Source organism: Polyodon spathula, chromosome 58, assembly GCF_017654505.1.
Source record: "Polyodon spathula isolate WHYD16114869_AA chromosome 58, ASM1765450v1, whole genome shotgun sequence".
NCBI lineage: Eukaryota > Metazoa > Chordata > Actinopteri > Acipenseriformes > Polyodontidae > Polyodon > Polyodon spathula.
Window position 1 is genome coordinate 596,715 of NC_054591.1, and position 20,057 is coordinate 616,771.

The 20,057-nt window shown below is 43.4% G+C and overlaps 1 protein-coding gene across 2 annotated transcripts in view; it reads right to left on the minus strand.

The window, feature by feature from the left end:
* LOC121307702 (coronin-1C-A) overlaps window positions 1–20,057 on the minus strand; it is a 35,433-nt gene that overhangs the window by 6,269 nt on the left and 9,107 nt on the right. For both annotated transcript variants that reach the window (XM_041239955.1, XM_041239956.1), the window contains exons 2-4: window positions 12,799–12,998; window positions 2,112–2,234; window positions 434–563 (exon numbers count right to left, since the gene is read on the minus strand). In XM_041239955.1, coding sequence (XP_041095889.1) covers window positions 434–563; window positions 2,112–2,234; window positions 12,799–12,998 — 453 coding nt within the window. The remainder of the gene's footprint in view (window positions 1–433; window positions 564–2,111; window positions 2,235–12,798; window positions 12,999–20,057) is intronic.

Genomic DNA, 20,057 nt, shown 5'->3' on the forward strand with positions numbered 1-20,057 from the left:
GGGAAGACGGACAACAAAACAAATGAGGCAAGTCAGCAACACATCTTGCTCACAATGTAGAATATCCAATCATAACAAAAAACGGTCATGCAGAGAAGTTCAAGAGATCGCCTTCAGCAGCCGAGCCAGGAGCCTGTACCTATACTGACAGTGTGGAAAATGCGCTTGTATCCATGAAAGTTGTATTCCACACAAATTAAAAGTGTGTTAGTCTGTTTGTAAGGCGGTTTAAATGAAACAGCTGAATAGCAATAAGCAAGACCACGCTCAGGCCGAGTACAAGAACACAGGACGCGTTTGAAGGTTACCGGTATAGCCAGCTGATGAAATCTCTTGGGTAGCTTTCTGGCCATTATGCTACACAGAGATATATCATTGAAATCCCAGTCTGGCAACTTGCACAGCACTATCAGAGAGGCAGTAGAAGACCCACCAGCGCTGAGGAGGACGTTGCGTGCGGTGGGGTGCCACGACACAATGCCCACTCTCTTGGAATGACCCTCCAGAACCACGGCCGGCTCGGACAAGGGGAGCGCAAGGCCGTTTTCAGGGATCTGCCACACCTGCAACAGAGAAACCAGGACTAGGCTCAGCACTGACAGCACATACTAGTCATGGGTGTTACTGCAGCAGCATCCATTTCATGTCTCAGCCTCCAAGGTGAAGCACATTAAACTTGTGTACTTGCTCTCAACATTTCCAGGATTGCCCGAGCAGAATTACAGGTTCAACCTCGATAACTCACAAATCAGTCAAACTGCTTTAAAAACCACAGTCCTTGTATTAACAGTTTCAAATAGCCGATGTACTGTGCAGTACTGTTTCAGTGAAGCTGCAATCATGATAAACTGCAGTTCCAAAGAGAACCTGTAGGTGGCATAACAGAACTGCTTATTAAACTAATGTAGCTATGAATAATGGTTTACATTACAGCTGGATTCAAAACAGGAATAAAAAAAAAATAGGAAATACATTCTGCATAATTAAGTCTTAGAGAACTAAAAGTATCTTTACTGCAGACTTTGAGGAAGTGTCAGACAAAAGGGCCCCATTTTGATCTTTCACTTTTGAGGAACTTTGGGTTGCTCAACAAAACCTTGATCTGTTCCATTTGCTAAAACGTACTGTAGTACAGTACAAGTATCAGCAATATTGTGCAATACTGTGGCCAAAATCACTGCACCTTTAAGAGATACGGTCACTCGTCAATTCTCTCTGCCCAGGTTTAGTCCAGGAGGTAGGATCAAACCATCTGGCAGTAGCATCCCTCCCTCCTTTCTGAAACCCTCATACCTTCCACGGTTCTGTCATTCACAGCTTCACAGCTTCCAGGCCAAATAAGGCAAAATCCGCTGAAAACTGGTGTTCCAATAAATTCCACAAGAAAGAAAGTGACCCAATAAACTGCGATTGCTGTGTGCTACATGCAAGGAACGAGCTACACCTGCAGGGTCATATCTCTGGAAATCTGTCAGTCAGTCTTCCATCGAATTACCCACTAAAGAAAGCATTAATGAAACTAAAAAAAAAAAAAGGAGGGGGTTTACATTAACATTTGAGTGGAAGGTCAAAAACAGGTGCAAGTTTGATGTCATTTTACAATGTACCAGTGTACTGTGGCTGGAATTCTGAAGAGAAATGGAGGGAGAGGGGGGGTGAGGCAAAAACAGTAATGAAAATCAACAAAATGTGGAGTTGAACTGGGGTTTCACAGAACATGGGAAGAATGGTATGCGTTCAGCCTGTATTGTCAGAGTGATTTGTGGCTGAGCTCCGCGTGTGAAACTGCAGACTCGCAGTGCTGACGCTCCGGCAGAGGGAATTCTAAACAGGTGACGACACTGCCAGTGAAACAAACAGGAGGAAGAATTCAGCACAACTACTGGCTGCAGACACAGGCGCGCCTGCCAAGCACGGATCTGACCACACACCAGCACCATCACACAAACACACTACTAAAGACCCTTTACACCAATGCACACTCACAATATTTCATTCTATCTATTGAAGGCTGCAAATGACACTATTTAATGTAATGTTAATGCTCTGAGCACCAGCCTACATAGCATGTATACACAGAAACAAAAAGCAAAACGCATTCGCTCACATACCATGACGGTGCAGTCCTCCGATCCACTGGCAATGACTTGATCATTGTGTGGACACCAGTCAATGTCCAACACAGGTCCCGTGTGGCCACATACTGTAGGGTAGGATTTGTCAATTCGACCAGTCTACAAGAGAAGAAGAAAGGAAAAAAAACAACAAATCAATTCAGAAGATATGTAGCTCTAACCAAGAGCTAGAATACACTCCACACAGAACAGGCATGACCTACACAGTTCAACCTGTATGCAAGACATGCACTGCAGGGCTGAATATGAATTATTGGGTTGCCTTTGAGCTGGGCTGCTCGTTTACACAAAGGCACTGCACCCCATGCTGGGGGCAGGGTTCTTACAGAAGACATGCAGGATGAACGCATCACAGCGAAGCCTTTTCCAGATATGCCAAGCATTCTGAGACCCTTGGGCTTTTGTTATATGGTTTGCCAGCACACAAGCATTTCAGCATTCAATAGTTTGTATAAAGGTCACCTGGAATGCTGTAACAGATTCAACATTAACAGAATTTCTCTCCTTTAATTTTAAAAGGTATTTTGAAGGGGTACCATTTAAAAAAAGTTTAATTTAATATAATTACACAATAAAATTACAGCTTGTTCAAAATTAAAACTAAACTATTCTGGTTTTCATACTATATTCTATGCTATAATTTTGAATATTCTTTCAAAATTCAAACCATGTTCATCCAGGCATTAACAAAGCAACACATGTAATTGCAAACTTGCCCCATCAAGAGAGAGAACTCCCGACTGATTTTATAGCTCATGCCTTTCGATGAAATGAAATGTTTCAAACAGAGGCTTATTCCCCATCCCCCCCCATTCAGCTGCTGCACGATGACATCAGCCAGCCAGAAGGCAGTTCCTGACCCTTGACCTCTGCAGAGGGTCAGGTGACCCCAACAACATCACTGAAATTAGATTAATAGGAAGAGGGCCCTTCTTTCCCTGGCCAATTCCATTAGCCACAAAATACTTCACTGGAGCCTGACATCTCTAAAGCCTGTCATCAGAACAGGGCTGTCCTCGTTTGTACAACTGCCTGACCAACAGAGTTTTGTTTCATGCAAGGGTGTTTGAGAGCAAGGTAGGACACATTACTGTGTGCTGCAAGTAATCTAGTAGGGTGTTTGGGCATGCATATTGGTACCATTCATCCAATCACAATTTTTTTAAAAGGAATGATGAAGTAATTAACCAAGGGAATTGGACACAAGCACCAGTGAACCGTATTGGAGCTCTTACTGTATGGAAGATACTATTTAAAACTACAGAGCCCTGCAACTTTACCACTCTTACTTTTGTATGTTAGGCATTGATGCTATGCTAGACAGACCCACTTCTGGTGAGATCAGTATTTACCAATTCAGTGGTCTGCAGGCAAGCCATCTACTTGCAACACTATACAATAAATACAAAATGAAAAACAAAAGTTAAGTTTTTGTTCACTATATAAAAAAAAAAGGTGACTGGAAAAGGAGTCTTGAATGAAGAAGCTTTTAAAAAATCACAGCAACCAGGAGACAGGCGGCCTATAACCCACAAAGCAGCCACGCTGTTCACAGCACTACAGTCACTACCACACCAGCACGACTTTTTTCAAGGCGTGGAAGCCACAGATCGACTCGGATCAGCACTGGACTCAGGGATCTACATTACACCCTTTGTGTCTGTGTACAAGAGCAAGTCTAGTAAAAAGGGCAACACATTTTTGTGGCTTTGGTTACTAAACAAAGACGACAATCAAATCGCAGCATTTCTTACATCACAAAGAACAGGCGCAGATGACTGTAGAGCCTGATGTAATCAATGTGGCTTTGCATTTGTTTTTCATAACTTCACATTTGTTTGGTCTGTATCTACCAAAACATGCCACTGAGTTTTACAAGGAAAAACTAAATTAGTCATTCAGAGTCTTTTGTCTAACTTCCTTTGAGAATTATTGCTGTCGCTCGAGGAAATGACTCAATGTCCTGAACGTTTGTGAACATGAAAATGAACATTGAAAATGTTTAAAAACACAACTCTGTGTGTGTGTGTGTGTGTGTGTGCGCGTGCACAATTTGAGTAACACAACCTCTCTACCTTTATTACCCACAGTACTATCACATGTTGCAATATAGCCAACACCTAACAATTCAGGAGTCTAAAAATGACATTTAGTGTACATGGTAGAACAAGCTTTAAAACATGGGCGGGTTACAAGATCAGAGCTCAAAGTCCAACAATAAAATAAAAACACACCCACACAACTATCTAAATTTGAAGTAAAAGAGACGACGTGTGGGGGTTAAGGAAATAATGTCTAAGTGAAAAAAAAAAAAATCAATTTCTGTACCTTGCTGTATATGAAATTGTGGGGCGGGGGGGGACCCACAAACACCACACCCCTTGGATTGGCAGCAAAAATTGATTTTAAAAAAAAAAAGGGGGAGTGCTGAGGGCAGACTTCCCAAAACTAATCTGCATCACAAAACCACCTTGCAGTTCAGCACTACTGCTGATGTCTGCTCAGGAGAGGAGCCCGAGTGAGTCAGGACTAGGAGAGGTGCATTGGTGGAGAATACCACAGCACCCTGCAGCACGCCCCACACCCCACCGTGCTATAGTCCGTGCCATTGTCCCTCACGCAAGTCAACTTTTTTTGGTTGCTAGTGTCTCTGGACGCCTAGCCCATCCCCCAGCAGTTTGGAAAGGCTGCTGTGTTTTTAGGCAGTTCTGCTTCAAGGCCTGTTCAGTGCAATTCTATTATGCAAATGAAGTGGCTGGGATCCAGTAGCGATGCCCCAGATTTTAAACTGCAGCCTGGGCATTGCCCATTCCCCTTGCTGGTAGTAACTGCAGCCTGGGCATTGCCCATTCCCCTTGCTGGTAGTAACTGCAGCCTGGGCATTGCCCATTCCCCTTGCTGGTAGTAACTGCAGCCTGGGCATTGCCCATTCCCCTTGCTGGTAGTAACTGCAGCCTGGGCATTGCCCATTCCCCTTGCTGGTAGTAACTGCAGCCTGGGCACTGCCCATTCCCCTTGCTGGTAGTAACTGCAGCGTGGGCATTCTAACTGAAACTTGTGCACTGCACATTCCCCCTGCTGGGAGTGGGATCACATTTGAAAGGAGGACGTGTAAAAGACCTTGGAGGAAGCCTGGAGTAAACAGGACACCAGCTAATCTCTTTGACCGAATGTACAGAAAACCTCTGCTTTAGGACTGCTGCTCTTTAGATTTGAAGGATTTTGTTCCAGCAGTTACTTTTCATGTATTCAATTAGGGCTGTGTGGCTGGTCTGGCCATACATACAATATACATATGAAAATAAAACTCATGTAGATTTAAATACAGCAGTATTTACTGGACAAGGAAATTCAAATTAAGCAGGACAGAAAAGTAGCTCATGTTTGATGCACATGTTTCTTTGAGGTTTCAAAAGGAGGGATAACCACAGCATCAATGCAGATTTTGAAACGGTGGGTTGCTATTTATTTTCATTATATTGCTGTGCGATTATTGGTCTTTTTTTCAAAAGGGCAGAGCATGCCTGGAAGACACAACTAACACTTAATTACCAGACCAATACATACAGGCTACAGCAGTGTAAAGCAGGTGGACAATTAGTGCTCAGCCCCAGATGGTCATAAACTGCACTGTGTTATGCTGGAAATAACAGGCCATAATACAGACATTTACCATTCACTCATGGCCATGATAATTAGCCATTAGTCAACCTCTCAGCTGTGCAAGGCATCCAGAACGAATGCTGAAGAGCCAGAGACGCAATATCATTCCTGCTGGGGATACAGCTGTGTGATCAACCCCAGGGTCAGGCCCTAAAGGCAGGGTTCATTACGTGTTTGCTTAGTATTTTATAGCATGGGGACAAGAGCTGCAGCAGAGTATAAAGAACTCCACGGGACAGACCACAAATGTTAAAAGCAATTTGATACCCAGACCTGGCCCAAAGCATCCCAGCAGAATTGCAGCTTACTTTCAAGAGAAAAAGAAGTCTGTGCATTAAAAGCTCTAGAACCATGAATGCAGAAGACCCCCGGCTCTGTGTGTGTGTGTGTGTGTGTGTGTGTGGGGTGTGGGGTGTGTGGGGGGGGGGGGGGGGGGGGGGGGGGGATCGCTGGTTCACTTCCAGCCTGCGGCCCGATACGTTGGTGCCCTGACTGATCTCAAATTTACTGCTGCTGCTCGCCAGGAGGGGTTAAGGCTTAAAACCATCAATTTAGGCAAGTCCAGCTCTTTCACACAGTGATTAAGCGGATGGCTGTGGGGGGGGGGTCACTGTTTCACCCCCCAGCATCAGCCCTGCTTCACTTGGTTTGGTTCAATCCTTTGTTTCTGGGAAGCCTCACAGGTAAGGGACTATGAGGCCTCTTCCCCATTGCTACCCAGCAAGCTTGTGAGAACACAAACACTGTGCGTAACAAAGACTAAAATCGCTGGGATTCAGTTTCACAGGCGCGCTGTAGCAGTCTTGTGAAAGCACCGATCGCCGGGATTCAGTTTCACAGGCTCGCTGTACCAGTTGTGAAGCTTTCTGGCAAATTTCAGATAATGGTTGACTTTAACAGATCACAGCAGAACCTGATGAAGCAGATTTAAAAACAAAACAAAACAACACACACACACACACACACACACACACACACACACACACATTGTGCTTTACAGCATGCCAGGCCACCAGGCTTCTGCAAATTTGTGAGCAAATTCTTCCACAAACCACACTGTGTGCGATTATGTTCTGGCACAGGAAAGCGAGAGAGAGTGAACACTGTGGATCAGCCCTTCCAGGGCTATTAAGAGCTGTGTGTTTACATTCAGGATCTACAATCAATTCCATGGGTGGAAAATAATAAGATTCCAACTAGGCTTGGAAAGACTATCATTTAACAGTGCTGTTCTCCAATTGGGAAATTCAGTGAAAATGATAGAAGAAAAAAATAAACAAACAAACAAAAACAGACCACAAGCAGACAGTATATTATCTATAATGTATACCTGGACAACAGAGAATTCCATATACCTCAAGCGCCAAAACTTTATTGGATTCTCCCTGGTGTCAATGTTACTGACAGACGCCGGCACTACCAGCGTCTCCAGGGACATCAAGGAGAGCAAATGAAGTTCAACACAATTCACCCACTTCTGCCTTGCAACATGCTGCAATTAGTTTGAGGTCTAACGAGCCATCATTAAATCCGCCGACAGACGAGGCTCCTGGATGAACACAATGACACAAATCTGTGAAGCTGTGCAGGAGACCATAGCTATTCTGCAGGGAAACCATTTCTCATTAGCCAACACAATTCTCAAAAAATCAGAGACAAAAATGCCAAACAGTCTAGAAAACAAAAGATTAAAATAAAATCCAGCGCTTACAATCTTAGGATAAATGCACGTACTATAAAATTCACAAAAAAACATCTAATAACTGTCAAATCAGTGTGGTGAACAGCTGGTAATATAACTGTAGGCAGAGGAAGATTTCTGCAATGCTGCACATAAGAACAATGCCTGGGACGCACCAGCTGTGTAACTGCACCGCGCCCTCCCAGACATTGCAGTACATTCACTTTCCACCGGGGGCTTTCCTGCACCTAATCTCACAGCTGGGTGTGGCTGCAGCATGTGGAAATCTCCTGGGGTCAGACGTACAGTTTAGGACAGTAGCAGAGCTGGAATTCATGTCAGGTTCCCAGCCTGAAACTACAGAAGCATGACACACCACTTCCACTTGATTAAGAATGTCCAAGGCACACATCAGCACCACGGAGTCGCCCATGCTAGAATATACAGTAGCATCCATTTCAATTAAAAAAAAAAATGACATGAAGCACGTGTGGATAATTCCACTCAGATCTGCAGCTCTCTGGAAAAGCACACTTCCCTGTGAACACTAAATGTTTTAGGTGCATCAATAAGCTTCCAAACACAGCTACAGCTGAAGTGCTAGCCAGCTAGCTGAATCTACAGTATTTTTGGACCTGGCGCATGAAACACATTAAAGATACACTTGAACTGGTTGGTGTGTCAACACACTGAATAAACATTAAAAAAGGCAAAAAAAATAAATTAAAAATAAAGCTGCATGAATTGCCTTGAAACAAATCCCAGAAAGACATCTGTCTTATTGCAGCAGCAGCAGCAAAAATATACAATGTGAGATTCTACTCGGAGGGGCATAACCTTAAATGTTTTGGTGCGAAGCTCACTGCTCCAACCTTGAAAATTGCAAGAAAAGAAACTAGAAAAACTACAACAGTATCAAGTTCGGAAGGCACCGTGCCATCTGTGCTACAGGAGCCAAGCGCTCACTTGAAATGGCTTTAAAACAGCTATCCATCACGGCAGGGCTATCGCTACGCAACCTGCACAAAACAAAAACTCTGCTGCAGCATGAAGTCCAAGTGCTTCATATTTGAACAATTAAATTGCAAATTGCAAAATTCTATCCCTGCCGGCTTCAGTTAAGCAGACCACAGTCTGAAAAGCTAATTTTACACAATGGAATTAAATCGCTTGTATACCTGTAGCAATATATTTTCAATCTCTAACCATCTATGTTCCAGCACAGCAGCAGGTCCTAGGCTTGCTGAAAATGTTCCACACAGCAAAGCCCAGAGGATTGAGGAAGATCGGGACGCCCTGTCACCATGTGACCTCCTGGTAACAACACCACAAACTGTAATGGAAAATTCCACTTCCTCAATCTTTGTGCCCGCCTCGTGGCAAAAGTGAACAGCTTCACAGGGCATGGTCAACTCAGCAGCAGCTGCAGGCAGACTTCCTCCTAGCTATGCAGCTTGCTTTTGTTGTTGGGCCAAAAAAAAAAAAAAAAAAAAAGAGAGAATCTCTCCAACCGGTTTCAGCGACTTGAAGTGTAAAAGTATGCCAGCTAAAAGTAAAGGAAGCAAGTGTGTTCAGACAAAAACAGGCTACAGCACTACAGCACATGGCACATGAACATTCAACTTCATCATTCTAGCTCTGCAACTTCCTATTCTACGCTTGAACTTGACGTACCCTCTTCAGAGCAAGCATTTCTCATGTGCATCTCTATTTTTGTCCCACAACACACTAAAGTATCACAGCAGTGAGAGGACTGGGACAGGTCGGCACCATCTCCAGTGCTATACAATGCTCACACCAGCAATACACACTACAGGTTTCTGTGGCACCAGAGGGGAGTAGAGTTCATGAAGTCTCCTATGCAGTGGGAACAGTACATTCCAGTTTAGCATGCATGTGCAGATAAAGAATCGGTCTACTCAAACATCAGCTCCTTTGTATTATTCATTTGAGAAGAAAGGTCACAGTGTATGGTGGCACAAAGCTTCCAAACAGCCTCCCAGCTCATTTTAAAATGTGTCCAATTATAATAAAAAACAAATGCAATTATATTTCACTGCTGGCAACGTGCTGTTCAAATAAACCTTGTAAAATCTGTCAAAACCAGGAGAAGGGAAGCATGTATATCTAACACTTCATTCAACAGAGTGCAAAAACCATGCATGTATGTTCTGTAGAGGTTAGAATCCAGCAGCTGAAATGAGGATGTAACACTGGACTCTTTGAAATGCTGCTTTTTACACTTTCCTCCTTGTGCAGTAACCACACCTCCCAGAATCCACTGGGCCCCAGCCCTTCTCACAGCCAATGGCGGCGCAGGGAGGAAACGGCTCTGGAAAGCTGACAGGCGAGAGCTCTGAATGGCCATATATGGTAAAATCTTCTGTCAGCAGGGCTCTCCAGTGTAGCAGCAGGCCATTTGAATACAGATTGGGGAGAATCAAGCAGCACTCAGGGAGGGGACACAATAGAGACACAGCAGCACATCTCAGGGGCTGGGGCTTGTATAGTTAGGCGTCTGCCAACATCCCCAGGCAGGAGCCGAAGCATCGGTTATGTACCCTTGCCTCCTCACTTTTGCCTTAAGAAAAATCCAAATTTTAATCTTCATAACAGCAGCAGAAAGCAGAATAGGAGATCAGTACTGTACGCATAAGCAAATCTGATCTGCCTTAGGGGAAAAAAAAAAAAAAAAAAAAAAAAAAAAAACACACAGTCATCCACCATAGCATTCAATGTTTCTACTGCAGCTCAGTGCAGTGGGTATAATAATGGGCAGCTTTTAAAAAAAAAAAAAAAAAAAAAAAAAAAAAAACAGCTGACCTGTTCATACATTGTGTGGTTGGTTTCCATTGAACAACCACTGCAGCCTGAAAAGGATTACTGGAACCACAGACTGCAATGCATTCTGCACCACACATGCCCTTTCTTCCCACCCCACCCCCCCAATATGATAAATGAGTCAGAATGCAGCAAACAGAGGCACCTGACAATACACGATTACACACAGGCACCTGATGACCTTCTCTTATTCCATTATCCTGTTCCACCGTTGGATTACAAGGAGCCTTTACAATACAGCCTTGACTCATACCGATTGTGGCATGCTCCTACACCCCAAATCAAGAGACCAGGCCAGATGAGACAGCCGCCTCACTCACCAATAACACACCACTGTGTGGAAACAGCGGCAGAACATGGCGATTTTAAAAAGGCCGAACAAAGGCTTCTGCTGAATGCTACATGGCAAGGCTGGTTATCAGGTCTTGCAACACAGTGCCCAATTCCTCTTTATTGTGCAACACTCTGTACACAGAGGAGTGCATTGCGAGAAACAGAACTGAAGCTTTATTTATTTATTTTTAAGCAATTTAAAATAGTTACTTTTGCAAATGCCTACAAACAAAACCTGTACTGGTAACCCAAACCCAAACCAAGCCTGTACTAGTATCCCAAAATACAACAATCTCACCGCAGGGAAGCCCAACAAAAAAGCTCAATGAACTGGCTTAAGAACAAAGGCATGTGCAATAAGGAACTTCCACAAGCTTCTCTTGCTAGGGGTTAGGGACAAGGAGGCTCAGATGTTACACTAACAGAAGGTGCTGGACCTACAGTAAATGACAGAACAAAATCAAAGACGAGTTCTGAGCATCCAAGAACACATTTAAAAAAGGAACACAAGTGAGTGCCCTGCTTTGAGGAGAGGGTGGTTGCATTGAAAATGTACAGCACTAACATTAGACCGTCCATTCCTCCCCTTCCTGAACCTGCTCTGCTATACTAATTAAAATCTCCTTCGCATGGAGGAAGGAATACTGCAAGTCCCTAATGAGCATTATCTTCAGCTTCCACATGCTTACTCAAAGAATGCGCTTGTGAGGTCATCTGACCCAACTAGCAGCAGCACTTTATCTACAGCACACAGGCAGAGGAGCAGATTCTTGGCAGGAAAGCAATACAAAACGAGACTTTTAACCGAACAGCAAAAGGTACATATGCAGTGCAACTTACACACTATGATAGGCGCCTCATGATCTATCATTGTGTTCAAGGACATACCAGCTCTCTATAAAAAAAAAAAAAAGAGCAAACAGTATCCTAAAACAAGACTTTACACTGCCTCTAGATTAGATCCCTTTAATTGACACATGATTGAGAACCAACTATCTTCACTCTGTCACCTCCCCTCCAAAGCATTTCAAGAATCTCTATTCTGTGTAATACATTTTAATAACCTATGAAGATATGTAACTTATTAAAAAGACAACAGTCTGTTTAAATCATCTCTATTGTGAGTTTTGTTTTTTTTTGCTGCAGATGATCCACGACACGCAGGTTAAAAGGCAAGTTGTATCTCATTGTGTTTTTCCCCCAGTTTACACGCTGTATTACATTTGTAAGACACACATGCTAAAACCTTCCGTGACAAGACTCACTACCAGAGACGCACGGTCATGGGAGCAGGGATTAGGTGCAGCGGTGTCACACGATCTAAAAACTGACCGTAATACAGGTCAAAAATAAATAAATAAAATACAAAATGAGAATTTTAAAATAAGGATGCTGTCATTTTGTCCTGGCAGTTTCAGTAAATACACTGTGTGCGTGTAATTTATTTATTTATTTTTTTAATACATTTTTTCATACATTTCATGTTTTTTTTTTGTTTTTTTTGCACACAGTAAACGAAATAAGGCAATTTAGGGGTGGACTCATCTTGCACAGCAGACTGCTGTCCGTTTCCTGCAGCATTACACATTTCTGTTAAGGAAATCCCACAGTTCAGGCTCCTCTTGTTAAGGCTGCCACTCGTATGCAACAAGCGATTATGCCGGGTTCGTTACAGTGTTCACAAGGGATATTATCCACATTTATAATCAATGGGTAAAGCATTCAAAACTTAGGATTGGTATGAACGCAAAGCTACACAGACTATTCAAGTAAGAAAAACAGTAAGCTTAAAGTTAATCTGACTTTATGCGTTCCCTGACTGGCAACGTTTATACTAGAAATAAAGGTTTAGTTTCCCCCCCTCAATCCAACAGCTACCCATGTGAACAAACTACACAGCAGATGAGAGGAAACTCTTTGAAAATACAGCCCTTTCAGATGAGCAATCTCAGCAACAAACAAAGCATGCAGCCCTGTTTAAAAGTAGAGGCTTTGGCTTGGCCATGTTGAAAACGTGCCCAAGGCCACGCAAGCAGCTGTAGATCAGGAACGAGACATTAGACTCAGTCCATACACAATTCAGTTTGGTGGCAGCGAGCTGGGGAATGAGAATGGTGCTGTGCTGTGTAAAGAGCCCGTGCTTACCTTGTGCAAAGGGAGTACCAGGAAGGCGCCGCCGCCACTGGCCTCAATGATTATGGCAACGAATTTGGGGTTGACTGCGCAGAAGGAGCTGTCCCAGGTGACCCGCGAGACCCGGATGTCATCGTAACACTGGTCGTTCTTCACCGCCTGGCCAAAGACATGACGGAATTTGCTCTGTCGCACAACGCGCCTGAACATATCTGCAGGGGAGAGACAGGGGTGAGACACAAGCGCTGCACAGCCAACACAAAAGGTGCATCTTACACACGTGCCAAACGAGGGGGGGCTATAAAATTCACATGGACACTTTGCACTGTTGACAAAAAAAAAAAACTGGAATCCCAATAAGCAATAAGATTCTGCAGTGCATCCACCACCACTGGTCATAGGTGCAGTGATGTAATTCACAGCACCAAGTAGCATTGCAAAGCAGCCAATCTAGAGGCAACAACTGAATAACTGTAAGGGCAAGCAAAACAGGCTTGTACAACCTGCATTCAGACAGTACAGTAGCCCTTTCATGAATCAATATGCAGTACTTCTAGAGAGTTGGAATTTGATAGAGAATGCCTGGATGCTTTCATTTGGGATGATGAACAAAGCAGTGCAGGATCTGAAACTAGCTATACGGGTACATTTACTGTAGTACTACAGCTGCTTATTACTTAGATGCTTTTATCCAAAATAAGTTTCCTATTTATGCATAGAGTCACTTATAATAGTGACCTTGGTTTTATGTTTCACCCGAAGGACAGAGCACAAGAAGGTTTAGTGACTTGCTCAGGGTCATACACAGTGAGACCGCTGCTGGATTTGAACCTGGAACTTCCTGGTAACAAGCCCCCTTCTTGAACCACTGAACCACCAAGTGTCCTTATAGTGGAAGCATTATAAAAGAACACTAACGGACAGCCACAAGTTGGTTAATTCGTTCTCAGTTGTTTTTATTCACTCAGAGAAAATAGCTTGTTAAAAACAGACTAGGATTCACATTCTGCAGTGTATTATTAATTAGTTTGCGAAAGAGCTAGCCACAGGAATTAAGTGAAGGCAATTGTACACGTACAATACTGCCCCATTATAGACGGTTCAAACACTACCACAGTAGGAGTTTATGTTAATGTACGCCCACATAGAAAGCAATAAGGTACAAGTTCTCAGTTCAATGTAAAAATACACACCCCATTTAATACGCAACCTTTAATGAAACTTTTTTGGAAATAATTCTGCCCTTCCCATATTGCATCAGCTGTTTTTCCCTGCTTTAAAAAAAAAAAAAAAAAAAAGGTTTGGTCACATCCCTACTAGAATAAAACACACTAAAAACAAAAGAGTTATTTAAGTTTACTGCCATAGCCATAAAACAGAATTTATGACTTTCAGCTTCAACAGGGGGAGGCGCTGGCTTAGTCAGCTTCAGCAGGCCTGCTTTGCAAAGCATATGGTCACAAGCAAATACTGTACACACACATAGAGGCATGCAAAAAGAGCACAGGACCGACTGGAACAAAGCAGGGACTTCAACTATTTAAAAAGGGACATGCGGAACATTTTCAGTCCGGTGCACAACTTCCCCTGAAGATCAGCTGGAAACAACAGGAGTGGCTGCAGCTTCTCATACAAGGAGTTCTGTCAGTCTGATGATGGGCCATTTGGCAAACACCGCGAAAATACTAGACAAATTAACCACAGGAATGAATCTTTAAAAAATGAACATAGAAAGAGCTGTGGCTCTTGGAAAGTGGAGGCGTATCGGTTTATTGATTGCATGATCTGCTCACCTCAAACCAGGACACAGTTTAAAACTCACTTTCTCTTTAGTCATGGATATTTGATTAATTCAATAAGGGAGTTACAAAGTTGTGCGCAAACATCACATCCTTCTTGCTGGAGTTGCTCACACAGCAGACCCAGCCAGTCCTCATACACAGACCGTGCCAAGCAAACGCAGCGAGTCCTCACAGACTCCAAGCAGCAGGAACAATGAATGGGACAGAGCTGAATATTGTAGAACTGCTTGTCTTCACACACTACTACAGTAGCAGAAGATTTAAATAAAAACAGTCAAGACAATGTGCTTTAAAACAAGAGACAGCTACTCTAAAACCACTAGCCACCAACTGCCTCAGTCCCAGAGCTCCATAAGAGCGCTTGAGCACCTGCACTCCAATGCTGTACAACCCAAACAGCTCACTTCTAGATATCAAAACATCCGTTTTAAAAAGACTGTGCATCAAGGACAAGGAGATTAGAGCTATGGAGTTTTCCCTTTGAGTTCAAGCCTTAGCTCAGGCACCTGTATCCCTCCACACTTTAGGGAGTGCCCTCTCTCATTCCAGGAAGCACGACATTAACCACATGCAAACTGAGACAGAGAACGAGAGGACATGAGACGCTGCTCCAGCCAGCATGAACATCCCTCCCTTCTTCCTGTTCAGGGTGCCCTTCCAATTCAGGGCTCAAGCAGACAGGCTTTACTGGAGGGGGGGGGGGGGTTGCAGTCAGTTTACGCTGCAGGAAACATATCCTGCAGAGGGAGACCGGACAGGAAAGCCCTGGAAATGAGCAGAGAATCTTTCTCTGGCATACGGAGGTGACAGATTCCCTTCCCAGTCACTCAACTAAAACGAACGGCTTCCAGCGAGAGTGAAGCGACCGGTTTGGGGTTCATTCATTCAGCCACAGCGAGCCACCTAGCAGGAGGACTAGAAGTGCTGTTGATCTGGGAGTCTTATCCGTGGCTATCTGTTTAAGCCATGCTGCTTTCCTGTCTTACAGAATGGCATCCCTGCAGGCTAAAGGTTTCCAAACAGACTCTCTGGCTCCAGCACAGTTGTGAACTACAACAGTTACAGAATCTGGAGGTCACCCAAATAAAATACCCACTCCTCTAGTGCAGGCCACTGTGGTGCAAAACAGACTGAAAATTCTGATCCCTACAGCCTGGAATTCTCTCAAAGTGAGTCAGTTCATACCCTGCATTATAAATGGCAATAAATAAATAAATACAGGAGTGTAGCATTTATTGTAGTTAACCAATAACAATGTGCTGCTTTTTATCACTCTGCTTCATATCTTGTGCATGGCAGGATCATAAAACCAGAATGCTTTTTTTCTACCATGAAACCAAAATGTCCAATTTAGGATTAGCTTTCATTTTTACTGCCATTACTATGAGTTTTGAACTTCCCATCACTGGTAATTACACCTGTTCTCAATTGCCCTCTGGAAAGCTGTGCAAAGGGGTGTTACTGCAAAGACTATTAAGCAAATTCCCCAGACTATCCCTCCCAATGCCTCACTTGGGTAGCTAGGCAGGCAAGTACTGTAGGTTGCCTTCTTTTGCCAGGCTACATAACAATCGTCAAGTAAGTGAGAATGGCAAATGGCAGTGACAATTTAAAAAGCACACAAGTGGAGACAACCAAAAAGGAAACATATCTATCCAGTTCTGTACAGTATGAAAGGTATTGAGCCTGCTGGACTACAGCATGTTTACAGAGGTTCTTTGCTAGGGGGCAAGTCAAACAACAGAACAGTTAAAAAAGACTTAATCTTAAAGTTACACAATAAATCAGGGCTTTAGCTACAAAAAGACAGAATTGTGGGTTGTGGGGAGGGAATTGCCCATTAAAACCAACAGATAACACTACTGTTCCATGTTGTGAAGTGCGTACAAATGCAGCTATTTAAAACCTGCTAAATATGCTATGAGAACACTTCCATCCAGAACCAGGGCTGGATTTCTAGGAGGGTGGATTCCTTAAATGGAAATGTAACAGGAAATGTTAAAGAAAATAAAACAAAACACTGCTGTTTCCAGGGAAACCTAATTAATCCCACCCCTGGACTCAGCAGCAGGGCAGAGTCAGTATAGCGACTGTATCTTAGAACGGATTAGCACAGAAAAAAATGCAACAATTTATTAATGTATCGCAAATCTTACCGGGAAAGGAATCTGTCTAAGTCACGGTAACACTTTACTGCACATTCCCATGTTCTGCAGGACAAAGAAGAGCAAACGCTTCAAAGCACTGTATGGATTTGTTATCGAGGGGCAGGGCTGGGTTGCAGAGAATAGTCAGTGCTCTTTGAGAATTAATCAAGTGAAACACTTCAGCCTATTACTTTTAGTATCGAACCTACTTTCTAGTTTGCTTGCAGCACACCACAGTCTGATAAAAGCTGAAATATTGAGTTAAAAGCAGCAGAACTAGGAGCAAAGTTAAGCAGATGAACTACATTACCACAACATGCTGAAAAGCATCAGGTCCATCTGCTTTCACTTATTAAAAAAGAAAAAGGAGACATCTTCAGCAAATAGAGGGCACATTAAAAAGATGCCACATCAAACATCTTTCTCTATACTGCAATCATGGAAATCACCCACAGCCGGCCCACAGATGTCTGCTCTACCGCGGGGCACTTCTGCAAATGCTATTAAAAGAAAAAGTAGCTGGGACAGAATTCGAAGATTGCTTAACGCTAGGCGCCATGTCAGAACCGGTCTCTCTTTTGGCTGACACACTATCACTTCTCTGGAAGTGTTTGCAGACTGTGTGGGAGCACAGCTCCGAGATCCACATTACACACAGTGCGATTAGCAAGCTCCACATTCTGATCAGGAAGTTCAATAAAGTGCACCGGTATCCACCCCCCTTAACTTACACCAGCGATCGCCAGCAGGAGCAGCCACGCATCACAGCCACGCATCACAGCCACGCATCACAGCCTCGATAAAGCACCAATTGCTCCTGGCTGAGATGGCCGTAATTAATATCACTGGGGGATTAGTAGGATATCGAAGGAATCAGAGCATGACTTAGCTGAAGGGGTGAAAGTGACAGGAAGCTCAATCATTAGATAACAAAAGGCAAAAGATTCTTAAGCGTCCAAATTATTTGACAAAACAGAAGATTTCAAATGAAATTACATTACGAGAATGTGTAACACTGTGCGGAGGAGACCAGGACAATATAATTATGAATGCTAGCAGCTTCATTCAAGAAAGTCTTGGCACAAAGACAAACATTACAGCAACTCACTGAATAGATTCCATCAAGGCTTGTACAAAGTCTTTTACAGCTGGATGGGACCAAGGAGGTTCTTTCAAGAGCTGTCCACAGTCCCACAGGGAGTCTGGCTCCCTGCCCTCTCAAAACAGCTACAGCACCACAACACAGTAAACTTCTTAGAAAATAAAACTTGCTTGGATCTGGCAATGGGCTGGATTGTTCCTTTATTTTAAAAAAGGAACAAAGATAAGGAAAGGTGGTTCACTTGACTCCTAGCCCCCCCAAAACAGGGAACTACACGTGTAGACAATGTGCTCCAGACTTGCAGTCTTTTGAAGTTAACAATGCAGATGTGTGCAACACCAGGAAGCCTACTAATGATGCACACAGAACGCAGCTTCTGAAGACCGTGCGAGACGAACCTATAAGTCAACAATTCACATATAGTGGTCGTGCTTGCAGTACAACAAAGGGTTTCTGCTGAAAGCTGACCCACAATCTTCTTCCATTTCACTTCAAATTAGAATGCCTCGATTTAGTGTGTTTACATCAGACTGTTGGATCAGGAAGCAAATGGTGTTTTCAGACTGATTTTACTAGAAACGGGCACATTGACTTCTAACGCAACAACCTTTACAACCAGCGTTTGTGGCAGAACATCTTTGAATTAGCATAAAGTAAAATAGCATGTCAAATCCTAGGGACCGACCTACAGTAAAAAGGCATCCTGCCAAGTCTCCTGTCAAATCAGACAGCGATACCACACTTCTATTTCTACGAGCCTTTGTTTCAAGCAGGTGAAAATCTGAACCCGTCTGGCGAATCTGCCTTACTTCAAAGGATAATCTAAAAAATGGGATTGTACACGTAATGCCAAGGGTAATAAGAGCCATGTGGAGTACAGTGTGTTTCCATGAGATCCCTGTGGCAAACCGCGTTAGAGAGACGCGCGTGAAAACATAACGCAAACTGTTTATTGACCAAGACCACAAAAAAAGAACATTAAGAAACTAAAGCAAAAATTATACAATTTGAACTAATTACCATTCGAGGTATATACCAGAAAACAACTCCAATACCAAGTTGGTTTCTAGATGAAGCACCCATTCACACAGCTCGTATGGTGTACTAGTACTACAGTCACGCCACTGTCATTTTTAGTGACTGCAACACAGTGCAGAAGTTGGATTTAAAATATGTTTTGAAATGTAGGATTATTATATCCAGGTGATTTATGGGAGATTCTGAGTAAATCCTTCTACAGAGGTGGACTTTACGTATAAAGCCATGCTCACAATAGTCAATTAAAAAGTACAGTTGAATAGCAATATATCCTCTGTCCTCAACACAATCTCTCTTCCTCTACAGCACACCCTCCATCAGAGCAGGATCTGGGTTCTCATCTCTCCTGGAAGCAAGACTCTCCTCCTTTCCCTTTAGCGGTGAATTCCGGCCTGGTCTTCTGGGCAGGAACCCAGAACTGACAAATGGGACAAGCACAGAAACTCAAAAACTACAAATCAATGAGGCTGGTCTTAAACGTTCTGCGAGAAAATCCAGCAAGTCAACCTCCCACTCACCACCTGTTACACTCACAGAAATCAAATCCAAGTGCCATTACAGAGATCAAGACGCAGTTTTAACACTTTCCAAAAACAGGCCTTGCAACAACTACAAGAGGGCTTCTTCAACAGTCTGCTGTAGTGCAGCGCTATACTTCAAACGACACGAGACAAATCCTATTAGAATGATTTCCATCACAGTCCTAGAACAGTATAGAGGGGTGCTGAAGTTCAGACTGCTTACAAGAGCTGTCCAGGCAGTGAAAAGGTCTCTCTCCAGTCTGTACAGTGGGTACACAGCAATTAGACTGCTGTACAAGATCCAAGCAATCACGCAGGACAAACCAGTTAACTGAAACAGCACATTCTTTAAGGCCTGATTGCTCATCATGGTGGCACACACACAGAAACAACAGCTTCTTATCTTTGATGCCAGCAGATCTCAGCGACAGCTCATGCATGACTCACTCCCAGCATGTCGTTTATCCCATTGGCAGTGAAGAGCTATTTATAAACCAGTCTTAGAGAAAAGCAATAGGTTGTCTACTGCCAGACAGGTGGATTATTCCAGCTACACATCTGACCCAGTGCACCATTCTGTTCCACATGGGCACAAAAACAGCAGTCAGGATTTGGATGGAATCACTCAAAAGCAAACAAGCCTAGAATTCATATCTGTCAT